Source organism: Capra hircus, chromosome 15 (genome assembly GCF_001704415.2).
Source record: "Capra hircus breed San Clemente chromosome 15, ASM170441v1, whole genome shotgun sequence".
NCBI classification, from domain to species: domain Eukaryota; kingdom Metazoa; phylum Chordata; class Mammalia; order Artiodactyla; family Bovidae; genus Capra; species Capra hircus.
In genome coordinates, this window is record NC_030822.1 from 39,233,877 (window position 1) to 39,260,291 (window position 26,415).

Below are 26,415 nucleotides of genomic sequence, written 5' to 3' on the forward strand. Positions count from 1 at the left end.
ATGGGATTTCCCAGGCAAGAATACTGGAGTGGGTTGCCATTTCCTTCTCCAAAAAAGACCTCTAACATCAGTGCAATTGTTTAATGTCTTATGGTGTTCAGTTCCACAGAAGTGATCTTCTAAAGTGATAGTGTGAAAGTGTTAGTCGCTTAGTCATGTCCAACTCTTTGCAACCCCATGGACTGTAGCCTGCCGGTCTCCTCTGTCCATGGAATTCTCTAGGCAAGAATACTGGAGTGGGTAGCCATTCTCTTCTCCAGGGGATCTTCCTGACCCAGAGATCAAACCCAGGTCTCTCTCCTGCATTTCAGGCAGATTCTTTACCATCTGAGTCATTTTTTTCCCCACAGACTAGCATCATATGGATTCTGATGTCTCCCATAGGTGACTCAGATGGTCTAACCCCTTCTTTTTCATTGCTTTTGAAATTGAAAATGACTTTTACATTGTTTTTAGAACATATGTACATATATATATATTTAAAAGCATTATTTTATATATATACTGTATTTTAATGGAGAAGGAAATGGTACTCCATTTCAGTATTCTTGCCTCGGGAATCCCATAGACAGAGGAGCCTGGCGGACTACAGTCCATGGAGTCGCAAAGAGTCAGTCATGACTGAAGAGACTTAGCACATTATATTTCCAAAAATATTATTACATATACGTATTATATCATTTTTTAAATTTCAGAATTTTTAAATATGTAAAAAAATGTGCGCACACACTTTGTCAAGGAACAGTTGCATACAGCGGACCAATGTATGCTACCTGGCTTAAGTTTCAGTTTCCAATCTGAGTGCTGATTATGCCCCCTTGTGGATCTCCTGTTGACTTCTTCCAGAGCTGCTGACTTCAGCCACATAACAGAACTAACCCGACTGGCTCAGGATGATAGAATCTTCATAAAATGATGACCTGAGTCTGGAAACCCACATTTTATCTTTTTTTTTTTTTTTTTTTCTGAAAATTGTAACTTCATCTACTTTATTTCTGTGTAAATATTAAAATTGTACTTTTTGTTTCATCTAGATTGTCTTACAAGGACATGCAACAAGAGTAACTGCTAAATCTCAACAGAGTGGAGAGAAGGCCTTTCGATGTGGCTATGACGGATGTGGAAAATTATATACAACAGCTCACCATCTTAAGGTATATACGAAGGAACGCTGTGTCTAGTTATGAGGATACCTAGGACATTAAACGCCAACTTGATGTAGTATTCAGATACCATTGTTCTCCCCCACCTATCAAGATACAAATACTCACACTCATATACACACAAAAATCTGTGCAGATTTTAGAAATAAACTCTTTGAGGACTAGGACTCTGCTTTCTTCATCTTTGTCTCCCTCGTGTCCAGCATATGTCAGAGCATATGATAGGTCCTCTACATAGTTGAATAAATTTTTCTCAAATGTGAAATTTATGTAATTATATGGGAGATGTGGATATAATCACTCCGTTAACAGTGATTTGCTGCAATCCAGCAAAAGTCGGTGTTGATTGTCCTGTCTGTCAAATACATAGGCCAACTATTTTGATTGAAGCTAAATACAATATACCATCACTCATTAAAAATAATAGCTAACTTTTATTGAATAACTTACAGTGTGTTAGGAAGTGTGCATTTAGCATATTTGGAATAGCAGCCCCAGAGCCCATCTCTACTGCCTATCAGTATGTAACCTTGACATGTTGCTGCTGCTGCTGCTAAGTCACTTCAGTCGTGTCCGACCCTGTGTGACCCCATAGACACCAGCCCACCAGGCTCCTCCATCCCCGGGATTCTCCAGGCAAGAATACTGGAGTGGGTTGCCATCTCCCTCTCCAGTGCTGCTGCTAAGTCGCTTCAGTCGTGTCCGACTCTGTGCGATCCCATAGATGGCAGGCCATTAGGCTCCACTATTCCTGGGACTCTCGAGGCAAGAACACTGGGGTGGGTTGCCATTTCCTTCTCCAATGCATGAAAGTGAAAAGTGAAAGTGAAGTCGCTCAGTCGTGTCTGACTCTTAGCGACCCCATGGACTGCAGCCTACCAGGCTCCGCCGTCCATGGGATTTTCCAGGCAAGAGTACTGGAGTGGGTTGCCATTGCCTTCTCCCTTGACATGTTACTTGACCTCTTAGTACCTCATCTTCCTTATCTGCAATATTAGACCGTAAAGATTATATACCTCCCTCAATGATTAGCTGTGAGAATTAAGTAAGTTAATTCTGTGCCTGTAAAGTACTGAAGAGAATGGCCTGGCAGTTGGTAAAAGTTCAGTAAATATCGGGCATTGTCATGAGTATTCATTTGTCACAGTAGCCCTCTGTGGTAGGTACTATTATGCCCCCATTTTACAGAGAGAACTTTGAGGCTGAGAGAAGGCAGATGCCACAGTCACACCACCAGTCAGTGGTGAAGCCTTGCTTCAGATCAAGGCCCCTTTGGCAGCAGCCTCCACACTCCTAACCTTATGTTGTGTAGTGTCTCCTTGTACTCCTAGCTCCCAACAGGTACATGTTCCGTACAAACACCTTTGAGCAGTCTAGAAAAGCTCACACCTCCAATATTCCTATTCCTTACTTAAAATGAGTACATCTTAACATAAAGCACTTGGTCTATATTGAGAATTGGTAGTTTTTGAGAAAAGTTATCTTCTATCTTTCAAAAATAATATACAAGCAACAAAATAATTCAGCAGTTGAGGGCAAGGAGGAAGTCTTTGTGGAGACCATCTACCTGCAGAATGCCTCAAGGAAGCAGACTTATGCTTTTGTTTTAATGACAGGTCCATGAGCGGTCACACACAGGAGACCGGCCTTACCAGTGTGAGCATGCAGGCTGTGGGAAAGCATTTGCAACAGGTAAAACCTCGAGTTATGTTTCTTGGTTCTACTCGGGAGTCAAGCAGAGACAGGTCAGAAGAAGGAACTGACCGCCTGCCTTGGTCTGAATTAGTGGGTGTGCAGTAACTAGTTTTCCAGTCTCTCCCTTTCTTCCTTTTGTTCCACTTGATCTATTCTCTTTGTGTTCTCATTTTTCTCCTCAGACCTGTTTCTGCCTATTGTGTTCATATTTCACTCCACACACTACTTTCTTTTAGTAAGAAACACAAAAGCTGAGCAGTAACACTGACTCTAAGAGTTTAACATTAGGACAGACTCGGGGGGGAACCATGATCTGGGGCTTAGCAGTAGGATGGGTCCTGCCCTGGGACGCATGTAGCAGGGCCAGGAGTGGTGCCAGGCCTCCTGAATTCTGCTTCACTCCATGCCTCCATTCTGCTTCAAGATTTTGGAGTATGAGTAATGCACATGTAATAAGATGGCTGCTGCTGCTAAGTCGCTTCAGTCGGGTCCGACTCTGTGTGACCCCATAGACGGCAGCCCACCAGGCTCCCCATGGGGACACTTGAAAAAAAGAAACACACAGTCTCTTCTAGTCAGAGATGAAACTGTTGAATTTTCAGCAGGACAGTCCTGATCTGTCATGCTCTAGTACCTGTTTAATAGTTATTCTGTTGTGTGTGCCTATTATATCCTTGGTGTTTACTATACTTTTCAATAGCTTAGTCTCAGTGGGCATGCTTACAGGAATCTTGTATAATTAAGTTTCTTTTAAATTTTTCTTAAAGGTTATGGATTAAAAAGTCATGTCAGAACTCATACAGGAGAAAAGCCATATCGATGTTCAGAAGATAATTGTACCAAATCTTTCAAAACTTCAGGAGATCTACAAAAACATATCAGAACTCATACAGGTACTGGTCTGAAGAAATACTCTATCTAGGCGAGGAGTTCTTCATCTGCAGGGAGGGACTTGGGGAAGTGGTTTCAGGAAGCACTTCAGGGAGTCAGTATCAAGGGCTTCGCTTAAACTCATGAAACTCCGTGTAGTTTGCCATTTGTGCAGTCTGTTGTTTCCAGGATGAGGGCCTGTAACATTGTTAGATTCTCAGTGGGTTCTGTGTTCCAAAAGATTAGCAGTGGCCCTAGGCCGCCAACTCTGTTTTCAGGAATTATCTGAGCAACAGGCCTATTTACCTAGGATTATATGTCCACTTGGTAGCCCAACTGAGACCAGAATCTAAGGCACCCAATTTCTTCTCAGTTTAGCATGGCTTCTCCTGCTTTGACATTGACATTGAAGTCGCTCAGTCGTGTCCGACTCTTTGCAACCCCATGGACTGTAGCTTACCAGGCTCCTCCATTCATGGAATTTTCCAGGCAAGAATACTGGAGTGGGTTGCCATTTCCTTCTCCAGGAGATCTTCCCGAGGCAGGGATCGAACCCGGGTCTCCTGCATTTTAGGCAGACGCTTTACCGTCTGCGCCACCAGGGAAGCACCTGCTTTAAGCTGCTCCTAAAAAAAGAAAAAAATCTGATGTCCTTACAGCCCCACAGAAAGAAAGGCTTGTTCCTTTCTTGTGATCATCTTTCTTACCCTTTAAATTCCTTCTCTCCTTTTCCTAAGGGGTACTTTGTTCAAATCTTCCTTCCCCTCCCCTCCTCTCCTTGTATTTGATTATTTGCGGATTGGTGTTATAAAGGTAATTATTTGCTTTGGATTAGAGTTGGAAGACTTTCAGAAACTGTTGATAAGAGATGCTGTTATAAGCTGTTGACTAAGTAATATATTGATAGCATAAGGTCATTTAGTTTGAGATTTTACTGCAGATGTTTTAAACATAATCTTACCACTTTGTCCCCAGATATTTCTAAGTATTCTGAGATAATTTAGCAAATTTTCATGGAGGATTCTTCCCGTCATCAGCGTTTAACTTTTAGTTCAAATATGATTCCAGAGCGGCTTTACAGTGTTCAGGAACAAAGCTGTAGGTCCCTGCTTCTATTTCATTCATGCTCTTATTGTTATATGAAAGGCAAGTGTTTCTAAGATCCTGAGAATAATAATATATTCAGTGAGTATTTTTAATGTATATTATGTATGAGACACTAGATTTTAAAAAGACCAAAAATTTTTTTAAGTGTTATAGAATAAATAAAGGAGGAGATAAGCTTTTAGGGGATTCCAGGGCTATTTCTAACTTAATCCTTATGCTTGACTCTGTTTTTCTTTTGTATTTCTTTGTGGTGGTATGTAGTTCTTTGTCGCTTATCTCAGTTCATTTTTTAGTATGCCTTTCTGGATGACTCCCGTCTTGGAAAGTCATGTAATCAGTGATGAGTTTTGAATACTATTCAGGTTTTCCTGTTTAAATTTACGTTTGGAGTAGACTGTGCTGTTTGCAGAAAAAAATAAAACCAGAAAAACAAAGGGAAGCTCAATATAGAAAGGCTGTAGAGTCTGAGCATGAGTGATCCTAAGCAGAATTGAAGTATAATACATTTTAATTATCTGTGTATTTTTACACCATTTAATGTATTTCCCTTTGTGTTTTCAGGAGAAAGGCCCTTTAAATGTCACTTTGAAGGCTGTGGTCGGTCTTTTACAACATCAAATATTAGAAAAGTGCATATTAGGACACATACAGGAGAAAGACCTTATTACTGCACAGAACCAGGATGTGGGAGGGCGTTTGCCAGTGCAACCAATTATAAAAACCACGTGAGAATACATACAGGTAACAGTCTCTAGTTCTTGGTCTTCTATCTTTCAAGGCTCAGTTTTAACTCCTGCCTCTCCCATAAACCATTTGCAGGACTCTCTTTCCTCCTTCCCACCACAGCAGTGGATTACATAACTTGAACAAACTTGACTTTAGCATTTATACATTTATTTATGCAATAGTTACTGCATGTCTGCTGTGTGTTCCCCTGCTAGGCATCAGAAATGCAGAGATAGACAAAACATTGTCAAGGGCAGTTGATTTAGGGAGGGGTAATAGACATAATTGTTGCAGAGTATCTATGTATATATTTTTTACCAGCTTTATTGAGATATAATTCATACACTGTACAATTCATCCATTAAACAATATGATTCATTGTTTCTTTGGTATATTCACAAGGTTGTGAGAGTCTTCCCTGGTGGCTCAAATGGTAAAGCATCTGCCCACAATGCAGGAGACCCAGGTTCGATCCCTGGGTGGGGAAGATCTCCTGGAGAAGGAAATGGCAACCCACTCCAGTACTCTTGCCCGGAGAATCCCATGGATGGAGGAGCCTGGTAGGCTCCAGTCCATGGGGTCGCAAAGAGTCGGACATGACTGAGCGACTTCACTCACTCACTCACAAGGTTGTTCAACCATCACCACAATCCAATTTTTATAGATATTTTCTCCCTTTTTTTTTTTTTTTTTTTTTACTTTTTTGATGGTGCCATTTACAGCACAAAAGCTTTTAATTTGATGCTCGGCTTTGTGGTTGTATTTTTTTATAGTTGACATATAGTTGATTTACAGTTTTGTATTAGTTTCAGGTGGTTGTATTTTTGATGAGACTGGAGAGAAGAATGAGAGGATACATTAGTCTTATAAGAAATTTTTAGTGTATTATTTTTATTACTCATATTAAGAGTAAACTTGTGATAATTCAAAATTAAAAGACACTTAGAATGGAATGTTAATTGTGTAAGGTAGTATTTCTGAGGCTACATTCTATAGACCCTAGATATCTCTGGAAATATTTTCAGGCATCTATAGCAGTTGCTTTACTTTGAGAAAGATACATTAATAAGTTTGGATACTGCTTGGGAATGGTACATTAATAAGTTTGGAGACTGCTGTGGATAGTGAGGAAGGAAGATTTAAAGAAAATGTACTTTTTTGGAAAAACATTACTCTGTCAGTGCTACAGAAAGAAGTTAAAGGGAGATGAGGCCATAGGCAAGGAGACTGATGAAGGGCCATTGGAATATGTGAAGTGAGTGAGATGGAGGAGGATAAAAATGAAAGACATTGAAGAGGTATCAGCAGAGGACCTGACAACCAGCTTAGTCATGAGGAATGAGAAGAGCTTGTCATTCTAGCTTGTGTGATAGGTTCAGTGATAATGCTAACATGAGGAAGACCAGGTTGCGAAGGGAAGATAATAGTGTGGGTTTGCAATATATAGTTCTCTGGGTTTCCCTCACCACCTGAACTCTCACCATCTGTATATTTGCTGTAATGGTTTGTAAAATTTTTACTCATAATTTGATTCAAATTGAAACCCCAGTATAATGAATCCACTTGATACATGCATTTTTCTATAAAAGGAAAAGATTTTAAGTTGCATATGAGTCTAAATGAGAGAACATAGAATACACTGTAGTCATATTTCTAATGCAGTCATATCTTATACTCACATTGTATATTATACATTACTTTTTTATTATACATTATTGCCATCATCTTGCCTACATTTGTGTTTCCTAAGAAAGTGGAATATCCTGTGAAAACCTCAGAGGCCTGGAAAAGAAGGCTGTAGATTAGAAAAAAAAATTGTCTTATGCTGATATAATCTGCATTGCTTTCTATCTGTCTTTAAGATTTGTTGTTCAGTTGCTAAGTTGTGTCTGACTCTTTGCAATCCCTTGGATTGCAGCACACCAGGCTCCCCTGTCCTCCACTATCTCCCAGAGTTGGCTCAAATTCATGTCCATTGAGTCGGTGATACTACTGAACCATTTCATCCTCTGCCCCGCCCTTCTCCTTTTCCCTTCAGTCTTTCCCAGTATCAGTCTTTTCCAGTGAGTTGGCTCTTTGCATCACATGGCCAAATATTTTTAAGATATTTCATTTTGAACTTATAGTACATGTTTGTGGTGTAGAAAGAAAACAAAATTCCTATTCGATACTCTGATATTATTGTGTATTACACACAAACTTATACATGCTACTGAGTTCAGAGTGTTAATAATTACATAAATGGTGTTTTAAGTTCTTCATATTATGCAGACATTCTTGGTGGGTTAAGAGCCTTTTTGTAATATTTGGGGGAAATGGTTGGGGTTTTTAGATGGATTGGGAAAACTATTTTTCCCATCTAAAGTAATGGAATATAGACTCATTACCTGAAAGTTAGCCATTCAGAATGTTTTATGGGCAAATTAGATTACAGAGGGATGCCTGCTTCTCAAGTGCCTCAGTGGGAAAGAATCTGCCTGCAATGCAAGAGATGCTGGTTCAATCCCTGATCAGGAAGAGCCGCTAGAGAAAGACATGGCAACCCACTCCAATATTCTTGCCTGGAAAATCCCATGGACAGAGGACCCTGCAGTCCATGGGGTTGCAAGAGAGTCAGACACAACAAAGCAGCTAAACAACCACAAAGAGGGACGCCTACATTAAGTTTGGCCACTATGATCTTTGGAATATGCAGGTAGAGTAGTGCTTTCAAATGTGGCTGTATATCAGATTGACCTTTTTAAAACAGACTGATTGCACAGATCCTGTCTGCAAAGATTCTGACATAGTTTTACTGAGGTGAGGTCCAGGTATCAGTATATATTAAAAATCCTCCCGGTTTCTTAAATGCATACATGGTTAAAAGTCACTAAAGTAAGGCTATCCAGTGGTGGTTTAGTTGCTAAGTCGTGTTTGACTCTTGCCACCCCATGGACTGTAGCCCGCAAGGCTCCTCTGTCCATAGGATTTTCCAGGCAAGAATGTTGGAGTAGGTTGCCATTTCCTTCTCCAGGGAATCTTTAAAACCCAGGGATCAAACCCGGGTCTCCAGCACTGCAGGCAAATTCTTGATCTATTGAGCTATCAGGGAAACCCCCTCAAGGATATCCAATAGGTTGTTGTAAATGTTGGCCTGACCCAGGAAGTAGGTCTGGGTTGGAAGAAAAGATTGGCTGATGACCATCAAGTAGATAATACAATAAAAGCCCACATTATGCATAAGTGGAGCATAAGACTCAGCTGTGTAAAATGCGGTCCATTTTGGAAGGATGATCAGATGACCGACCCAGCTGAGACTGCAGCTAGCCGTTAGGAAGCTCTAAAGTGCAACTCAGATCCATTTAGGTCTCCATGAAAAGATGTTCAACATCGCTGTCACCCAGGAAATGGTAAACAAAACCACAGTGAGATATCACGTCACACCTGTCAGAATGGCTATTATCAAAAAAGATAGTAACAAGTGTTCATAACAATGTGAAGAAAAGGAAATCCTCTTGCACTATTGGTAGGAATGTAAATTGGTACAGCCACTACAGAAAGCGGTTTGGAGTTTCCTCAAAAATGAAACATAGAACTACCATACAATCCAGCAATTCCACTTCTGGGTATTTGAATGAAGAAAATAAGACACTAATTTAAAAAGATATATACACCCCTGTGTTTATTACAGCATTATTTGCAACATCCAGGATATGGAAGCAATCTAAGTATCCATTGATAGGTGAATGGATAAGTGCAATACATTTACATACAAACATACAGTGGAGTATTAGCCATAAAACAGAATGAAGTCTTGCCGTTTGTGACAACATGTATGGACCTAGAGGGTATTATGTGAAATGTCAGATAGAGGAAGACAAATACTGTATGATTTCACTTAAATGGAACTTTAACAAACCAAATGAATAAAGACAAACATAAAGACAGACTCATAGATAATGAAAACAAAACTGGTAGTTGCCAGAGGGCATTGGATTGGTGGATGAATAAAATAGATGAGGGAGATTAATAGGTACAAACTTCCAATTATAAAATAAATGAGTTATACGATATGCAGCATATAGAATATAGTCAATAATATTGGAGTAACTTGGTATGTTGACAGACTTATCATGGTGATGATTTTGAAATACATAATATTGAGTAACTATGTTCTACCCCTGAAGCTAATATAATATTGTAAATCAGTTATACCTCAATTGTAAAAACTATAGTTTCAAGACAAAACCAAAAAAAAACAATGCCACCCCCCACCCCAATGTATTTATATCTTGACTGTGGTTTGGTGCCACATAGTGGCAGTTACTGCTCAAGCCTGAATATGAGTAGGGTTGGTTCTCTGAACTGGAGTTGCCCGACATTGTCCTGCCTGGCCTTGCCTTCATCATGTCTCCTCCACAACCATTCCCCAAGGTAAAAACTTCACCCTGTCCTGTTTTGAGAATGTGGGTTGGGCAGAGGACAAGATGCAGCCTCAAATACTTAATGTCTAAGATGTATATTACAGATTACCTTAGTGATTTTACTATTTGTGGGTGGTTTTACCATGTTTAGAACCGTGAAAAAGATGGAGTTACCCTAGGAAGGTATAAAATGAGAACAGAGTAGGATATGCATATGTTTACACACATAAGCACATTTTAGAGACTGAGTTCACATCAGTACCTCCAATTCCAGTTCATCCCACAGAGCTCTTTCTTTCCTTCTCACATTCCATATTTGCATTTTCCTTGTTCCGTAGTCAGAGCTCTGGCTTCCAACAGCATTTATACATTTATTCATTATCCAGTCTTTTATTATGTCTAAAGTAGTTTCCAAGTTGTTTTGCCTTTCAAAATGTTAGTTGCTCAGTGATATTGGACTCTTTGCGACCCCATGGACTGTAGCTTGCCAGACTCCTCTGTCCATGGAATTTTCTAGACAAGAAGACTGGAGTGAGTAGCTATCCCCTTGTCCAGGAGTTCTTCCCAACCCAGGAATCAAACCCTGGTCTCCCACATTGCAGGCAGATTCTTTATTGTCTGAGACACCAAGGAAGCCCCGTCTTGCCCATAGTACTAGAATAAACAAGCCTACCAAGAAGAGTTAAATCTTGGTAGTTTTCCCTATTCCAGGTAGTCCAAGACTGAGACTATCAAATAGTGTATATATGAGTTACTGTCGCTTCTTCTCCCCCACTCTGGCCCCCATACCTTTTCTAAGTAGTTAAAAGTGTTCATTTAAACTACAGTTAGGTTAATTTGTTCCAGTTTGGTTTCCCCCACAGTGTTAGATTCCCAGGGTGTGGCACCCTCCCATTACATACAAACAGTGTCTAGATATTGTGATATTAAATAATTATTGGTAATTTTGTTCTTCATAAAAAGCATCCATCTTTTATACAGTCAGAAATACTCATGGATGAGATAGAATGTACATGGAGTTGTTTCAGAGAGGGTCAGCGTGTGGCTAATAACTGAAACTGTATTGGCCATGAATTGATAGTTGAAGCTAAATGATTGGTTTATTGCACTGTTTCTCTATACTTTTGTGAATGTTTGAAATTTTCTGTAATGAAAAGTTCTAAAAATATGTGCAGTGCCTGTATTATTCTCAAACTGTTTCATGGAAAAAAGAATTGCTTTGCATTGAATTGTTTTTAGTGAATGTTTAATAGCTTTTGATTGGTTGCAAGAAGTCAAGTGAAGTTAATATGAAATATGTGTCCAGACTACATCTCATGCACATTTTAGAAAATGTTTGTTTTTTATCCTTATAAAACCCTTTGGGTAAGCTACATACATTATACTAATAATTACATTTATTTTTATTATTATTTTGGGCTGTACCAAGTGGCTTGTAGGATTGACCCCAGGTCCTCTGCAGTGAAAGCCAGGGAATTCCCTACATTTATTATTTCCATTATTAATATAGTCTCACTAATATCTAGATTATCTAGTTATAAGTAACAACAACAGTTTCATCAATGCTTTTTTTTTTGGCTGCTCTGTGTGGCCTGTGAGATCGTAGTTCTCCAACCAAGGATCGAACCCGTGCCCCCTGCAGTATAAGTGCCGATTGCCTGGAAAGTCCTCATCAAAGCTTGTAGCTGGGCAGTAACTATCTCCATCCTTATTTTTCACATCTCTTGAAATTAAACAAAAAGTGGTATTCAAGTGTGGGGTATGACTCAGGTTGCAGACCACCTTTTGAGCCAAGTTGAAACCATAGTCAGAGAGTCTTTTCTTATGCTGTGCCTTACAGCAGGATAGAAAGGGATTTGACAGCTGTTTATTTTTGCTACTAGTGTCCTCCTTCATTCCCCGTCCGCCTCTTAGAAGGTATGGAATGATTATGCCTTCATAACTGAAAATTGATTATTTTTTTTCCCAATGCCATTCTTTTCTTAGGGGAAAAGCCATATGTTTGTACAGTCCCTGGGTGTGACAAAAGGTTTACAGAATATTCCAGTTTGTACAAACATCATGTTGTTCACACTCACTCCAAACCGTACAACTGTAATCACTGTGGGAAGACGTACAAGCAGATCTCCACACTGGCCATGCACAAACGAACAGCGCACAATGACACTGAGCCCATCGAGGAGGAGCAGGAAGCCTTCTTTGAGCCTCCCCCAGGTAAGGGTTTCTTCCAGTATTTTTATGTCTGTGTTTGAGAATCAATAGTTATGAGCAGAATGTATGACTGAAAGCATTGTCTCTAACCATGAAGTTTCATTCAAATAGTCACAGAAAAATACCCTTCACAACTGCAATAATTGCTATCAAAGTAAGGTACTTAATGCTCTGGGATGTATAAGAGGGGAAATTAACCTAGTCTTGAAGGTCAGAGACAACTCCCCTGAAGAAGTGATTTTTGGAGAGATCATGGGTTCACTTGCTGTACAGGCAGGGATGTACAAGCTTTGGGGGGTAGGGTGGTAAACAGGGAGCAGAGGCAGGAGAATGTTCCAAATGGAGGGACTGGAACATGCAAAAAGCCCTGAGGTTGGAGAGAGCCAAGTAAATTGGAGAGACTGAAAGAAGCCTGGCCAGCATGGCATTTCTGCCTGGGAGGGTGGTGTGAGATGAGGCTGCACAGCAGGGCAGGGGCAGCTAGACTGTTTGGGTGTATTAGAATGTTGGTCTTAATCAAGAGTGGTGAAGCGTTCTCAAATAACTCTTAGTTGATTCATGTCTGTTCAGTAGTGTTGTGGAAGACAAAAACATTCATTTCAGTAAGGATAAACTCAAGAAAAATAGAATTAGATTCTGTGATTTCAGTTAAATAACACAGCATAGTCAAATAGGTAAAATGAAATAGGTTTTTCTGAAACAGAACAAAACATATATATTGTCCTGTTTCATTGAGTAGTTCCTAAATGAAGTAAGTTTGAAAATTAAAACATTCTTACCTAATCTTACAACTGATATTAAAGGATTGAAAAACATGTAGGTAGGAAAAAAAATGGAGAATAAGGAAAAGAACAGATCATCCACTATCTACTCAAAATAATTCCCTGTAATTCTAATTTATCTTTTCAGATATTAGTCGTGTGATAGTAAGAAAATACGGAGAAGGAAATGGCAACCCACTCCAGTATTCTTGCCTGGAGAATCCTGTGGACAGAGGAGCCTGGTAGGCTGCTGTCCATAGGGTTGCACAGAGTCGGACACGACTGAAGCGACTTTGCATGCATGCATACATTGGAGAAGGAAATGGCAACCCACTCCCATATTCTTGCCTGGAGAGTCCCAGGGACAGAGGAGCCTGGTGGGCTGCTGTCTATGGGGTCGCACAGAGTCGGACACAACTAAAGCAACATAGCAGCAGCAGTAAGAAAATAACATTTCCTTCACGTTTTAAAAAATATTTTGTCCATATCACAAGGTTTGCAGGATCTTAGTTCCCTGACCAGGGGTTGAACCCAGGCTCCATCAGTGAAAGCACCAAGCGCTAGCCACTGGACCACCAGGAACTTCCCAACAATTCCTTTACTCTCAAATGCTATGCTGTTTTCTAGCCAAAGCACTGTAAGTGTGCTTGGTTAGATGTTAACAATTGCTGCTAAATCCTTGCAATTATAAAGTAGACTTTAATGATATCAAACTTGGGTTTAAGACTGTTCCCTTTTTAATCTTCCTCAGTCTCTTCCTTAAATGTTAACATTTCAGATTGTCAGAATTTCTTGTGTTCTAGAAGATAACCTATGATATACATTTTATTAAAAAACTTAAGGTTGTTTTTCCAAGAATAAGAATGGGTTTGTGTCCCTTTTCTCCCATATGATCCCCTACGTTTTGAACCCCATTGGAGTAATGGTTTAATAATAAGTATAATAAATGGCCGTGCATGCATGCTAAGTCATATCAGTTGTGTCTAACTCTTTGTGACCCTATGGACTGTAGCCTGCAGGAAACCTCTGTCCATGGGATTCTCCAGGCAGGAATACTGGAGTGGGTTGCCATGCCCTTCCCAGGGATTGAACCCGCATCTCTTAGTCTTCTGCACTAGCAGGCAGGTTCTTTACCACTGGCGCCACCTCAGAAGCTCACCTGCCTGTGTCTTGTGTGTGTGCTCAGTTGTGTCCCACTCTTTGCGACCCTTTGGACTGTAGACCACTGGGCTCCTCTGTCCATGGGATTTTGCAGGCAAGAATACGGGAGTGAGTTGCCATTTCCTCCTCCAGGGGATCTTCTTGACGCAGAGATCAAATCCACATCTGCACTGGCAGGTGGATTCTTTACCACTGAACCACCTTGGAAGCCATGGAACAGAACAAGAAGAAATGAAATAATGAGTGTCATAGGGATTACACCATGATGACCATAGCTGTCTGAGTGCAGGCATCAACCATAACTTTGAGAAGTACTCTTAAATTAGCATAGAAAGTCCTTTGAATTAAAAAAGAAAATTACCCTTTTTCTGGCCTCATGAGATGTGGAAAGCAGTAGAAGAGAGGGATAAGGAATCTTACTGGTTGCCAAGTATGGCAGTAATGGATGGTTGAAATTGCTGTTTACTTGCTGATTTTTGTGAAATAAAAAAGTGGGTGGGAGTTCCTGTTCAGTCACTTACGAAATTATTAACCTTACCCCAGATAATACCGTCTTTACACAGTGATGTCATTGTGTACTGATGACTCAGTCACTCGTTAAAGAGTAAGTAACTTAGTGTTACTACATTGTGTTTACACACCATTCTGGTTTTGGGGTTAATATTTATGAAGACTGTCTTATCATTTTTAACAGCTTCTTAAGTGACTGCGAGACCTTAGCACGTATTTGCATGTTGGAAGGGTCGCTTGCTGGTTAGTCTCCCTGCGCAGTTCCCCCGCCCCTCACCCCAGCACACACGCACGGTGCTAGATAACCATGCCAGCTAACAGAGTAAGCAAGGCCTCTGAAAATTTGAACAGGTACTCTCTGTGTGGGAAAGTTTAGTTCAGTCTGCTTGGATTTGGTTTGGCTTTGCAAAAGAGCAGGCGGGAGAGATCAGCAGGAGGTGTTAGAAATCATTTTCATGATTTAGAATTCAGTACATATGCCTTTTCATTTTTGTCAGCTTCTCCATAATATTTAAAATATTCTGTTTTCTAAACAGCTTGGTAGGTTGATCAAATAAATGATTCATTTGTTTTAAACAGGTCAAGGTGAAGATGTTCTTAAAGGGTCCCAGATCACATATGTTACAGGTGTAGAAGGGGATGATGTTGTATCTACCCAAGTAGCCACAGTAACCCAGTCTGGATTGAGTCAACAGGTTACACTCATATCCCAGGACGGGACTCAACATGTAAGTACCCACCAAAAGCCAGCCACATTAAATAATATTTCTCTGAGCCTGGGCTCGAAAGGCAGGTTGGGTCCCAGTTGAAGAAAGCCTTGAACTGGGGCACAAAGTTTGGAGTTTAGCTTGTGGGCAGTGCTAGATCTCCTGAAGAAAGAGACTCTCTTGCTGAAAGAGACCACATGCAAGGAGGTCCATAAAGAGAGAAGGTTTGTCACTCTAGAATTCAGGTGGTGGTATGGGTATCTTTCAAAGGTAAGGTGATGGAGGTCAGGAACACAGTGAGAAGTAATGGGTCCACCTGAAACTTGGAAGGGATAGATTGGGTGGCGAATTAGATCCAGGAGATAAGACTGAGAAATCAGCAGAAGTTTGGCTGAGGTGACGAGAACATTGTTAAAAGATCCGGGCAAGTCAGTGATGGGGAAACCTGTAAAATTTCCAGGGTGTGACTTTCTCCCTACTTGGAATCATGGGAGTTCACTTAACTAGCTTCAGAATTAATAGGAAGCTGTCTTGATTTCCCCAGGAAAAGCAATGTAAGAGTTGCTGTTCGACAGTCAAACTTGTCATTGTTTTCTAGATGCCACTATCCTAATTCAGACTTGATTTCATTTTTAAGCCCTCGCTAAGGTTGTCTTAATACCCGTGGAAATAGATGCATGGGGTTCTTTATCCTCCAATACTGCCTCTTCCATGGAGAACTGTCTTTTTACCCATCTCTTTTAGAACTTTACCTCCCATGATTAATCTGCCCTTTGAATAGATAGCTCTTAATGTGCCAGTGTTAGCTAGAAGCAGAATATATTCAGGATAGAAACATACAGAGCACTTGGACCATCCCATTCATCCCTCTCCTCCTCACTTTTGACATCACTGATTCTACACAGTACTCTTTGTCCACTGATTAGCACATAAGATTAAACAAATTTACTAACAGTTTTATTCTGGACAGATAGGGTGTCACTGGGGATTTGAGCAGGGAGCATAATGAAATTTGTTTTTTAGCAAGGTGACAAGGTAGAGGATGATTAAGGAGGGGTTAAATATCTAGAAAGAAGTTGTATTATTGGCAAAAATTAGATGAAAGAAAAATAGAAATCTAAATTGGCAGTAGAGATGGAGAGGAGGAAAACATATTTAAGAAACACTCAGTTTTTCTGATGATCTCTCTCTAAAAAGAGTTTATTCCATTGTAAAATGGTTATTTGCTCCCAGAGTAGACTTACACAAGACTTGCATGTGTGCCTGCTCAGTCATGTCTGACTCTTTGCAACCCATGGACTGCAGCCTGCCAGGCTCCTCTGTCCATGGAATTTTCCAGGCAAGAATACTGGAGTGGGTTGCCATTTCCTCCTCCAGAGGATCTTCCTGACCCAGGGATCAACCCTGCATCTCCTGCACTGGCAGGCGGATTCTTAACTGCCGAGCCACCTGGGAAGCCATAGGAGGCTTAGGCCCAAGTCCTTAATAAAATTGACCAGATAAAGCAAGAAGCATTGCCTGATTGTAAAATGCATTGTGTTGCAGGTCAACATATCTCAAGCCGACATGCAGGCCATTGGCAACACCATTACAATGGTAACACAGGACGGAACGCCCATCACAGTACCTGCTCATGATGCAGTCATTTCCTCAGCAGGAACACATTCTGTTGCTATGGTTACTGCCGAGGGTACAGAAGGACAGCAGGTAACTGCTTTTTTCTTTTATATCAATTGGTACAAATATCAGTATCAAAATTGTTAGTCATAGATGTACGGTGTGGTATCATGCATGCTAAATCACTTCAGTTGTGGGTGCCTCTTTGCAACATTGTTGACTGTAACCCACCAAGCTCCTCTGTCCATGGGATTCTCCAGGTAAGAGTACTGCAGTGGGTTGCCATGCCCCCCTCCAGGGCTCAAACCCATGTCTCTTATGTGTTCCACGCTGGCAGACGGTTCTTTACCACTTGCGCTCCCTGGGAAGTCCAGCGGTTAAGTACATAAACCTCAGATTGAATCTCAGTTTTAAAGCTTCTTAGCTACACAGCCCTCTGAGTCTCAGTTTTTTTTCATGTGCAAAATAGGATTGATTTTTGCATATACCCCATAACAGCCCCTGGGATCACAAGAGTTGGATACAGCTGAGTGACTGAGCACACGCACACACAGTCATCTCCCCCCACCCTTTATACGGCAGTAAACACTATACTGTTTTTTCACCTCCTTGTTTGTTTTTTTTTAATCTTAATAATACATCTAGGACATCTTTCTGTTTCTTTATATAGAGAATTTTCCTATCTTTTTTTTTTTTTTTGGTAATTCTGGTGGCACCACATGGTTTGCAGGATCTTTGTTCCCAACTGGGGATTAAACCTGGGTGCTGGAAGTGAAAGTGAAGAGTCCTAACCACTGGATTGCCAGGGAATTCTCTCTCATTCTTTTTCTAAGCTATATCATATTCCACTGTATGGACATGCCATAATTTACTTAAAGTCTTTTGCTGTTTGAGACAACACATAATCTTGTGCACATGGGATTTTTTATGTGTGTGAATATATCTGCTACTAGGTAAATCCCTAGAAACTGCTGGCTGAAAAGACATACACATTTGTAACTGTGATAAGCATTGCCGAACTTCCTTTCTAGGGTTATACACATCTACATTCTTATCCGTTGCCTTTGAGAGTGCCTCCTCGCCTTTTGATGGTAGCACAGTGATACCAAATCTTATGTATCTCTTTGTACTTTGATTTTTCATTTATCTTGAATGATTTTGGTTAATACATTTAAAAACTGTTCTTATAGGGTCTTCCCTGGTGGTCCAGTGGCTAGTACTCTGTGCTCCCAATGCAGAGGGCCCCTGGTTGGGGAACTAGATCCCACATGCTGAAACTTAAAGATTCGGAATGCCATAACTGAAAAAAAAAAAAAAAAAGGATCATGCATGCTGCAACTAAGACCCAGCACAGCCAAATAAATCAATAAATAAAGTTGAAGACATGACAGCAACACAACACACACAAAAATTGTTGCTGTGCTGTGCTGAAGACAATGCTAAGTTTCACTTCAGCTACTGTACCCTGTTCAGTGAAAGGGTCTGTCAAAATTCATAGCCATCATTCTTCCTAAACTCATTTATAGATTCAGTATTATCACAATCAGAATTTCAGAAGGCATTTTTTAAGATATACATAACCCAATTCCAAGAATTTATATGAAAATGCAAAGGACCTAAAAAGAACATGCAAAGTCCTGAAAAAAACAACAAAGTTGAAAGTCTTCTGCACCTTGAAATACAGGAATCAGAATCAAAAAGCTTCTAGAAGAAAAGTGAATGTTTTTGTAACCTTAGGATAAAAATTTCATAGACAGGATACAAAATGCACTAACAGTAAAGTTTTTTCTTTTTGGATAAACTGGACTTCTTTGAAACTTCTTTTGCTTACCAAAGACAATGATAGACAGGGTGCCTGATGAACCATGGACAGAGGTTCATGACATTGTACAGGAGACAGGAATCAAGACCATCCCCAAGAAAAAAAAATGCAAAAAAGCAAAATGGCGGTCTGAGGAGGCCTTACAAATATCTGTGAAAATAAGAGAAGCGAAAAGCAAAGGAGAAAAGGAAAGATATACCCATTTGAATGCAGAGTTCCAAAAAATAGCAAGGAGAGAGATGAAAGCCTTCCTCAGTGATCAGTGCAAAGAAATACAGGAAAACAATAGAATGGGAAAGACTGGAGAGCTCTTCAAGAAAATTAAGAGATAGCAGGGGAATATTTCATGGAAAGATGGGCTCAATAAAGGACAGAAATGGTATGGACCTAACAGAAGCAGAAGATATTAAGAGATGGCAAGAATACATAGCACTGTACAAAAAAGATCTTCACAACCCACCTAGAGCCAGACATCCTGGAATGTGAAGTCAAGTGGGCCTTAGGAAGCATCACTATGAACAAAGCTAGTGGAGTTGATGGAATTCCAGTTGAGCTATTTCAAATCCTAAAAGATGATGCTATGGAAGTGCTGTACTCAATATGCCAGCACATTTGGAAAACTCAGCAATGGCCACAGGACCTGAAAATGTCAGTTTTCATTCCAGTCCCAAAGAAAGGCAATGCCAAAGAAATGCTCAAACTACCTCACAATTGCACTCATCTCACACACTGGTAAAGTAATGCTCAAAATTCTCCAAGCCAGGCTTTAGCAATACATGAACCGTGATCTTCCAAATGTTCAAGCTGGTTTTAGAAAAGGCAGAGGAACCAGAGATCAAATTGCCAACATCGGCTGGATCATGGAAAAAGCAAAAGAGTTCCAGAAAAACATCTATTTCTGCTTTATTGACTATGCCAAAGCCTTTGACCGTGTGGAACGCAATAAACTGTGGGAAATTCTGAAAGAGATGGAAATACCAGACCACTTGACCTGCATCTTGAGAAACCTGTATGCGGGTCAGGAAGCAACAGTTAGAACTGGACATGGAACAACAGACTGGTTCCAAATAGGAAAAGGAGTACGTCAAGACTGTATATTGTCACCCTGCTTATTTAACTTATATGCAGAGTATATCATAAGAAACGCTGGCTGGAAGAAGCACAAGCTGGAATCAAGATTGCCAGGAGAAATATCAATAACCTCAGATATGTAGATGACACCACCCTTATGGCAGAAAATGAAGAGGAACTAGAAAGCCTCTTGATGAAAGTGAAAGAGGAGAGTGAAAAAGTTGGCTTTAAGCTCAACATTCAGAAAACTACAATCATGGCATCTGGTCCCATCACTTCATGGGAAATAGATGGGGAAACAGTAGAAACAGTGGCTGACTTTATTTTTTTGGGCTCCAAAATCACTGTAGATGGTGATTGCAGCCATGAAATTAAAAGACACTCCTTGGAAGGAAAGTTATAACCAACCTAGACAGCATATTAAAAAGCACAGACGTTACTTTGCCAACAAAGGTCATCTAGTCAAGGCTATGGTTTTTCCTGTGGTCATGTATGGATGTGAGAGTTGGACTGTGAAGAAAGCTGAGCGCCGAAGAATTGATGCTTTTGAACTATGGTGTTGGAGAAGACTCTTAAGAGTCCCTTGGACTGCAAGGAGATCTAACCAGTTCATTCTAAAGGAGATCAGCCCTGGGTGTTCATTGAAAGGACTGATGTTGAAGCTGAAACTCGAATACTTTGGCCACCTCATGTGAAGAGTTGACGCATTGGAAAAGACTCTGATGCTGGGAGCGATTGAGGGCAGGAGGAGAAGGGATCAACAAAGGATGAGATGGCTGGATGGCATCACCGACTCGTTGGACATGAGTTTGAGTAAACTCCGGGACTTGGTGATGAACAGGGAGGCCTGGCATGCTGCGATTCATGGGGTCGCAAAGAGTCGGACACGACTGAGCGACTGAACTGAACTAAAGAACTATTTTAACCTTCTTCTAAAAGGAATATTGCCAAATTCCTTTCTGGAGAGTTTTAATAATTATGCCATGGATCTAATAGTATTCTTATTTCACTGTACTGTTGGTAGCACTGAGGATTTTGTTTTTTACATTTGCATTATTCACAAGCAAAAGTTACTTTTACTTTAACTTGTCTGTTACTGAGGTTGAACATGTTTTTCCTATTAGCCTGCAATTGTTTTTTTCTTCATTGAGGTAAAATTTATATACAGTGAAATGCATAGATTTTTTTTCCCCCACATCATGTGGTTTGCAGGATCTTAGTTCCCCAACCAGGGATCACACCTGGGCTCCTGGCAGTAGAAGCACAGAATCCTAATCACTGGACCACCACCTGCACAGATCTTAAGTTTACAGTTTAGTGAGTTGTTAAACATACACACCCATCTCATCCCAAACAAGGCTTAGAACGTTTCTATCACCCCAGAAAGTTCTCTTGGGACCCCATCCAGTCAGTCTCCATCTAGTTGTTCTGATTGTATTATCTTGTCTCTTCTTGAATGTTGCATAGTGATGCCAGAGTATAAACTCTCTTGTTGTGTTTTTCTGTTTAACATAACATTTTGGAGATTTATCCATGTTATTGTTTATAAGATGAGTTCCTTCATTTTTATTGCTAAGCAGTATTCTGTGGTTAGGAGTGTATCACAATTTATTGATAGATTCTCCCCTTGATGAACAAATATTTGAGATGCTTCCAGTTTTTTTTTTTCTATTATGAATTAAGATGGTGGTAAAAATTCTAGTACAAGTATATTTGTAGACATATATTCTCATTCTCTGATTAATAACCTGTTAGTGGAATTTCTGAGTCATAGGGTAGAGGTATATTTAACTTTATATGAAAGTGTCAAGCAGTTCTTCAAAGTGGTTTGACCCCACTCACACTCCCACTCACAATAGTTCTGTTTGTTTCATATCATCAGCATTTTGAGTTGTTGCTGTTTAAAAGTTTAGCCATTCTAGTGGATGTGAAATATCATTGTGGTTTTAATTTGCACATAGGTTGTTTAATTTCTTGAAGAAAAAAAAAAAAAAAATGTTAGTTGCTCAGTCGTGTTTGACTCGGCGACTCTAGACTGTAGCCTGCCGGGCTCCTCTGTCCATGGATTCTCCAGCCAAGGATTCTGGAGTAGGTAGCCATTTCCTTCTCCAGGGGATCTTCCTGACCCAGGGATCGAACCTGGGTCTTCCACATTGTGGGTAGATTCTTTACCATCTGAGCCACCAGGGAAGCCCTGATAATTTCTTAATATCTGATACTTTTCTCAATACCTGTTTTTCTTGATTTTTAAGTCTGTTATGGTTAGAGAACCATATGGTAAGATATTATTATTTTGAGACTTGAGACTTGTTTTTCCTTTGTCTTTCATTGATTTCCTATTGTATTTCATATGTATTTGAAAAGAATGTGTGTTCTGCACTTGTTGGTATAGCACATTACACTTTAAGTTAAGGTGGTTACACTTTAAGTGTTGTTCAAATATTCTGTAACCTTATTAATCTTTTATATATTTGTTCTATCAGTTACTAAGAAAAAGTTATTGATATCTTCAACTAGGATTGTGGATTTGTCTCCCTTTTAGTTGTTTCTTTTTTTACTTCTAGGGTTTTGAAACGCTGTTATTAGGTGTGTACATATTTCATTTTAATTCCTCAAGTGACGTCATAATTATACACTTCTCTGTTACTTTTTTGAGGTTGCCCAGGGATTAAAATGTGTATCCTTAAGTTATTGCAGTCTACTTAGACTTAAGATTGTTACTACTTTACATAAAACGTTGAAACAGTGTATTTTCATTTATGCCCCTACTTTTGTGCTGCTGTGATTTATTTTATATTTACAAATATTAAAACCCCCGCAGTGCAATATTATTTTTTAGCATAAGCAGTTCATCTTTTAAGTAAGTTATAAGATGATGGGAAACATAGTATTTTATACTTATCTGCTGGTTTATAATTTCCAGTGCCTCTTATGCCTTTCTGTTGAGTGGAGTGTCTATATGACATCCATTTGGCCTGAAGGATATATTTTGGTTTTTAAGTTAGTTAACTCATTTTGGCTGTGTCAGGTCTTCCCTCGCAGGGCATGGTTGTGGTGCAGGCTCCAGAGTGAGCAGGCCTCAGGAGGTGCAGCATGTGGGCTCAGTGACTGCGGCACTCGGGCTTAGTTGCTCTGCAACATGTGGGATCTTAGTTCCCCAACCAGAGACCAGACCTGTGTCCCCTGCTTTGCAAGGCAGATTCTTTATCACTGGGCCACCAGGAAAGTCCCCTGAAGGATATACTTTAGCATTGTTTGTAGTGCAGATCTACAGTGACAAATTCTCTGGTTTTGCTTATTTGAAAACATGTTATGTCGCCTTTCTGTTTGAAACATACTTTTGTCTTGAAGGATATTTTTGCTAGATATAGAATTGGTGGGTTTTTTTTTTTCTTTCTGCACTTGAAATTGTCTCTGTCCTTCATTGTTTCTGATGAGAAATCAGCCATCTTCATATCATTGTTCCCCTGTATATGGTACACCAGTTTTTCCTCTGGCTATTTTGTAGACTCTTTATATTTGCTTTTTAGCAATGTAATTATGGTGTGGTCTTCTTTGTATTTATCTCATAGGTTTCTTATATGTAATTATAAGACAACATATATGATATTATTAAACATTATATAGTAATGTTTTTTGTAGGGGAGGGTGTTTGTGTTTTTATTAAATTTAGGAAAAGTTAGGCCATTTTTTCATCAAAAGTTTTTATTCTGCCTCATTGTTGCTCTTTTACTTCTGGGTCTCTAAAGTATATGTATATTAACTTGGTGTTTTCCCACAAGTTTCTGGGGGTGCATTCTTTTTTTTTCTTAGTTCTTCAGATAGATAATTCTTATTGCTCTGTCTTTGAGTTCATTGACCTTTTCTTTTGACATCACCTACTTTACCCATCTTTCATTAGGCCCATTTTGATAATTTTAGATATTGTCATTTTTGACTGTAGAATTTTTTATAGTTTTCATTTATTTACTGAGATTTCCCCTTGTGTGAATTCCATAAGCCTTTTAACATATAATAACTGTCTTAAAGTCCTAGTTTGCTAACCACAATATATTGGTTATCTCAAGGTCTGTTTCTGTTAACTTCATATTCTCTTGACTCTGGGTTACATTTTCCTCTTCTCGTGTGTTGTAATTTTTTATTGTATTCTGGATATTGTGGATGATGCAGTATGGGGATTTTTAATTTGGTTATCTTCCTCTGAAGAATATTAATTTTATCAAGTAGTCAAGTTACTTATGGAGGCTGGGTTTTGTACTTTGTTAAGGTAGGTTTGTTTTGGTTTTGCCATTTGGTTTCAGGGTGAATCTTTAGTCCTGGGACATAGTCTTTACTCCTAAAATGTAACTCTTAAGGTTTCAGTGGAAGGCCTAAGGTATTTTCCAAGCCCTTCTAAACTTGGTGGGGTTGAAATTCTAAATTCTGTCTGCCCTGTGGTGAGTATCACTGAATCCTCTTCTCAGCTTTTTAGCATTCTAGCTGCTGCTTTGTTCCAGATTTATTGACACCTCCCCAACACATTTGCAATTCTGAGGTCTTAAAGAATTGAGAGGAACTTATATACAGGTTTGGGGGGGGGTCCCCCTCCCTCTGATTTTCTCCTTTCTAGGATATCCCTTTCAATATGTAGCCATTCTGGCAGCCCTGGACTTCATTATCTGATACCATAAGTTGCCTTATGCTGCAGATTGGTGACTGCCCTCAAGTGGAAAAGCTGTTGAAACCAATGTGACCCAGTGTGGTTCCCTTCTATTGAGAATCCCCTCTATTCCTGCCTGCTTTTCACCATTCACCAGTGCCTTCAGATGGTTGCTTTTTGTGACACTTTATGATTGTTACCTGCAGGAAAGGTTAGTCTAAGCTACTCCCCTATCGTTGGACTAAAATCTGTTGCTGGACTATGGACCAGTACTGGGATTGATCCAAGCTAAATATCTATTAGCACTAAAATCTAGCATTCTTACTGGATTAATGGCCAAGTAAAATGCATTTAAGCATTTAATAGTAATTTCAGTTTTTAGCCTATTCTTTCTCTAAGTTTGGCTGAACAGAATTCTTAAATATCATATGACATGTAGTTGATGCTATTTTCTATGTTGTTATCTACATAGAAAAAGCTGCATTCGTAGCTTAAGAGCCACAAAAGCACTTTTAACCACTCTGACTAGGTGCTTCAGGAACAGGTTGGAAAGATTCTGTGGGATCTAAAAGAGGAAGTGACTGTGACAGAATGTGTTGCTGGGAATTAATTCCCTGGTAACCCAGTGGTTAGGATTCCATGCTTTTACTACAGGGGTCATGGGTTCAGTCCTTGGTTGGAAAACTAAGATCCCTCATGCCGTGTAGTAATGTTCCTGGTACTTTGTTTTCCCAGTTAATGGAAATCTTTTTTTTCTTTTTTTTTTTGGCCATGCTGTGCAGCTTGCTGGGATCTTAGTTCAGTTCCCTGACCAGGGCTAGAACCCAGACTCATGGCAGTGAAAGAGCTGAGTCCTAACCACTGGATCACTAGGGAATTCCCTGTGGAAATCTAATTTTGTTTTTAATTTTAAAATATTTTTATTATTTAAAATTTATTTAAATTTTTTTGTTTAATTTTAAGCATTTAATGGAAATCTAATTTTTTAAAACCTTTTATTTTGTATTGGGGAATGGCTGATTAACAAATGGTGTTGTGATAGTTTCAGGTGAACAGCGAAGGGACTCAGCCATACCTATACATGTATCCATTCTCCTCTAAACTCCCCTCCCATCCAGGCTGCCACATAACATTGAGCAGAGTTCCCTGTGTTATATAGTAGGTCCTTTTTGGTTAATGGAAATCTAATTTTTAGTGCAGCAGATAAACAGGAGAAAATAGTGTATCTACCACTGATCCAAACTCAGGAATAAATAAACATTTGATATATAAATTAATCCATGTGTGTAACTTCCCAGGCAGCTGCTTAGGAATATTAGAATCTAGGCACAGTCACATCTCTTCTGTTTAATGAAATCTGACATAGCAAATCCACTTTCTCAGTGTCCTCTATCCTGTTTTGCTATCGGCTTGCTTCATAACTTTAGATAAGTCCCTTCTTTCTGAGTGTCAACTTCCTCAAAAAAGAGGAGTCCATGGGAATTCCCTGGCAGTCCAGTAGTTAGGACTCTGTTCTCACTGTTGAGGTCCCGGGTTCACTCCCTCGTAGGGGAACTGAAATCCCACAGTCTGGGAAGTGCAGTCAAAACAAAAAAGGAAAAAAAGAGGAGTTCAGAATAGACAATATGTAAGGTCTTTTCCAGCTTTCAGCTTCTACAAGTCTATGGTCAGAAGGGAGGATTTCCTTTTGAATTTGAAGACAGTCCCTTGCATTAAATGGATTTTAACCTATTTAAATCATAGTTTTAATTCTTCTGTGTATTTTTTAAGGTTGCAATTGTGGCTCAGGACTTGGCAGCATTCCACACTGCATCATCAGAAATGGGGCACCAACAGCATAGCCATCACTTAGTAACCACAGAAACCAGACCTTTGACCTTAGTGGCAACATCCAACGGCACCCAGATTGCAGTTCAGGTGAGTACAATGGCAGCTGTCCTCTGTCGACAGCA

At 39.7% G+C, this 26,415-nt stretch overlaps 1 protein-coding gene across 4 annotated transcripts in view; it reads left to right on the forward strand.

The window, feature by feature from the left end:
* The window catches only part of ZNF143 (zinc finger protein 143), a 60,593-nt gene that overhangs the window by 32,357 nt on the left and 1,821 nt on the right, over positions 1-26,415 (forward strand). For all 4 annotated transcript variants that reach the window (XM_005689707.3, XM_005689706.3, XM_005689704.3 and 1 more), the window contains exons 8-15: positions 1,035-1,154; positions 2,780-2,855; positions 3,626-3,751; positions 5,397-5,576; positions 11,951-12,178; positions 15,187-15,335; positions 16,860-17,021; positions 26,234-26,380. In XM_005689707.3, coding sequence (XP_005689764.1) covers positions 1,035-1,154; positions 2,780-2,855; positions 3,626-3,751; positions 5,397-5,576; positions 11,951-12,178; positions 15,187-15,335; positions 16,860-17,021; positions 26,234-26,380 — 1,188 coding nt within the window. The remainder of the gene's footprint in view (positions 1-1,034; positions 1,155-2,779; positions 2,856-3,625; positions 3,752-5,396; positions 5,577-11,950; positions 12,179-15,186; positions 15,336-16,859; positions 17,022-26,233; positions 26,381-26,415) is intronic.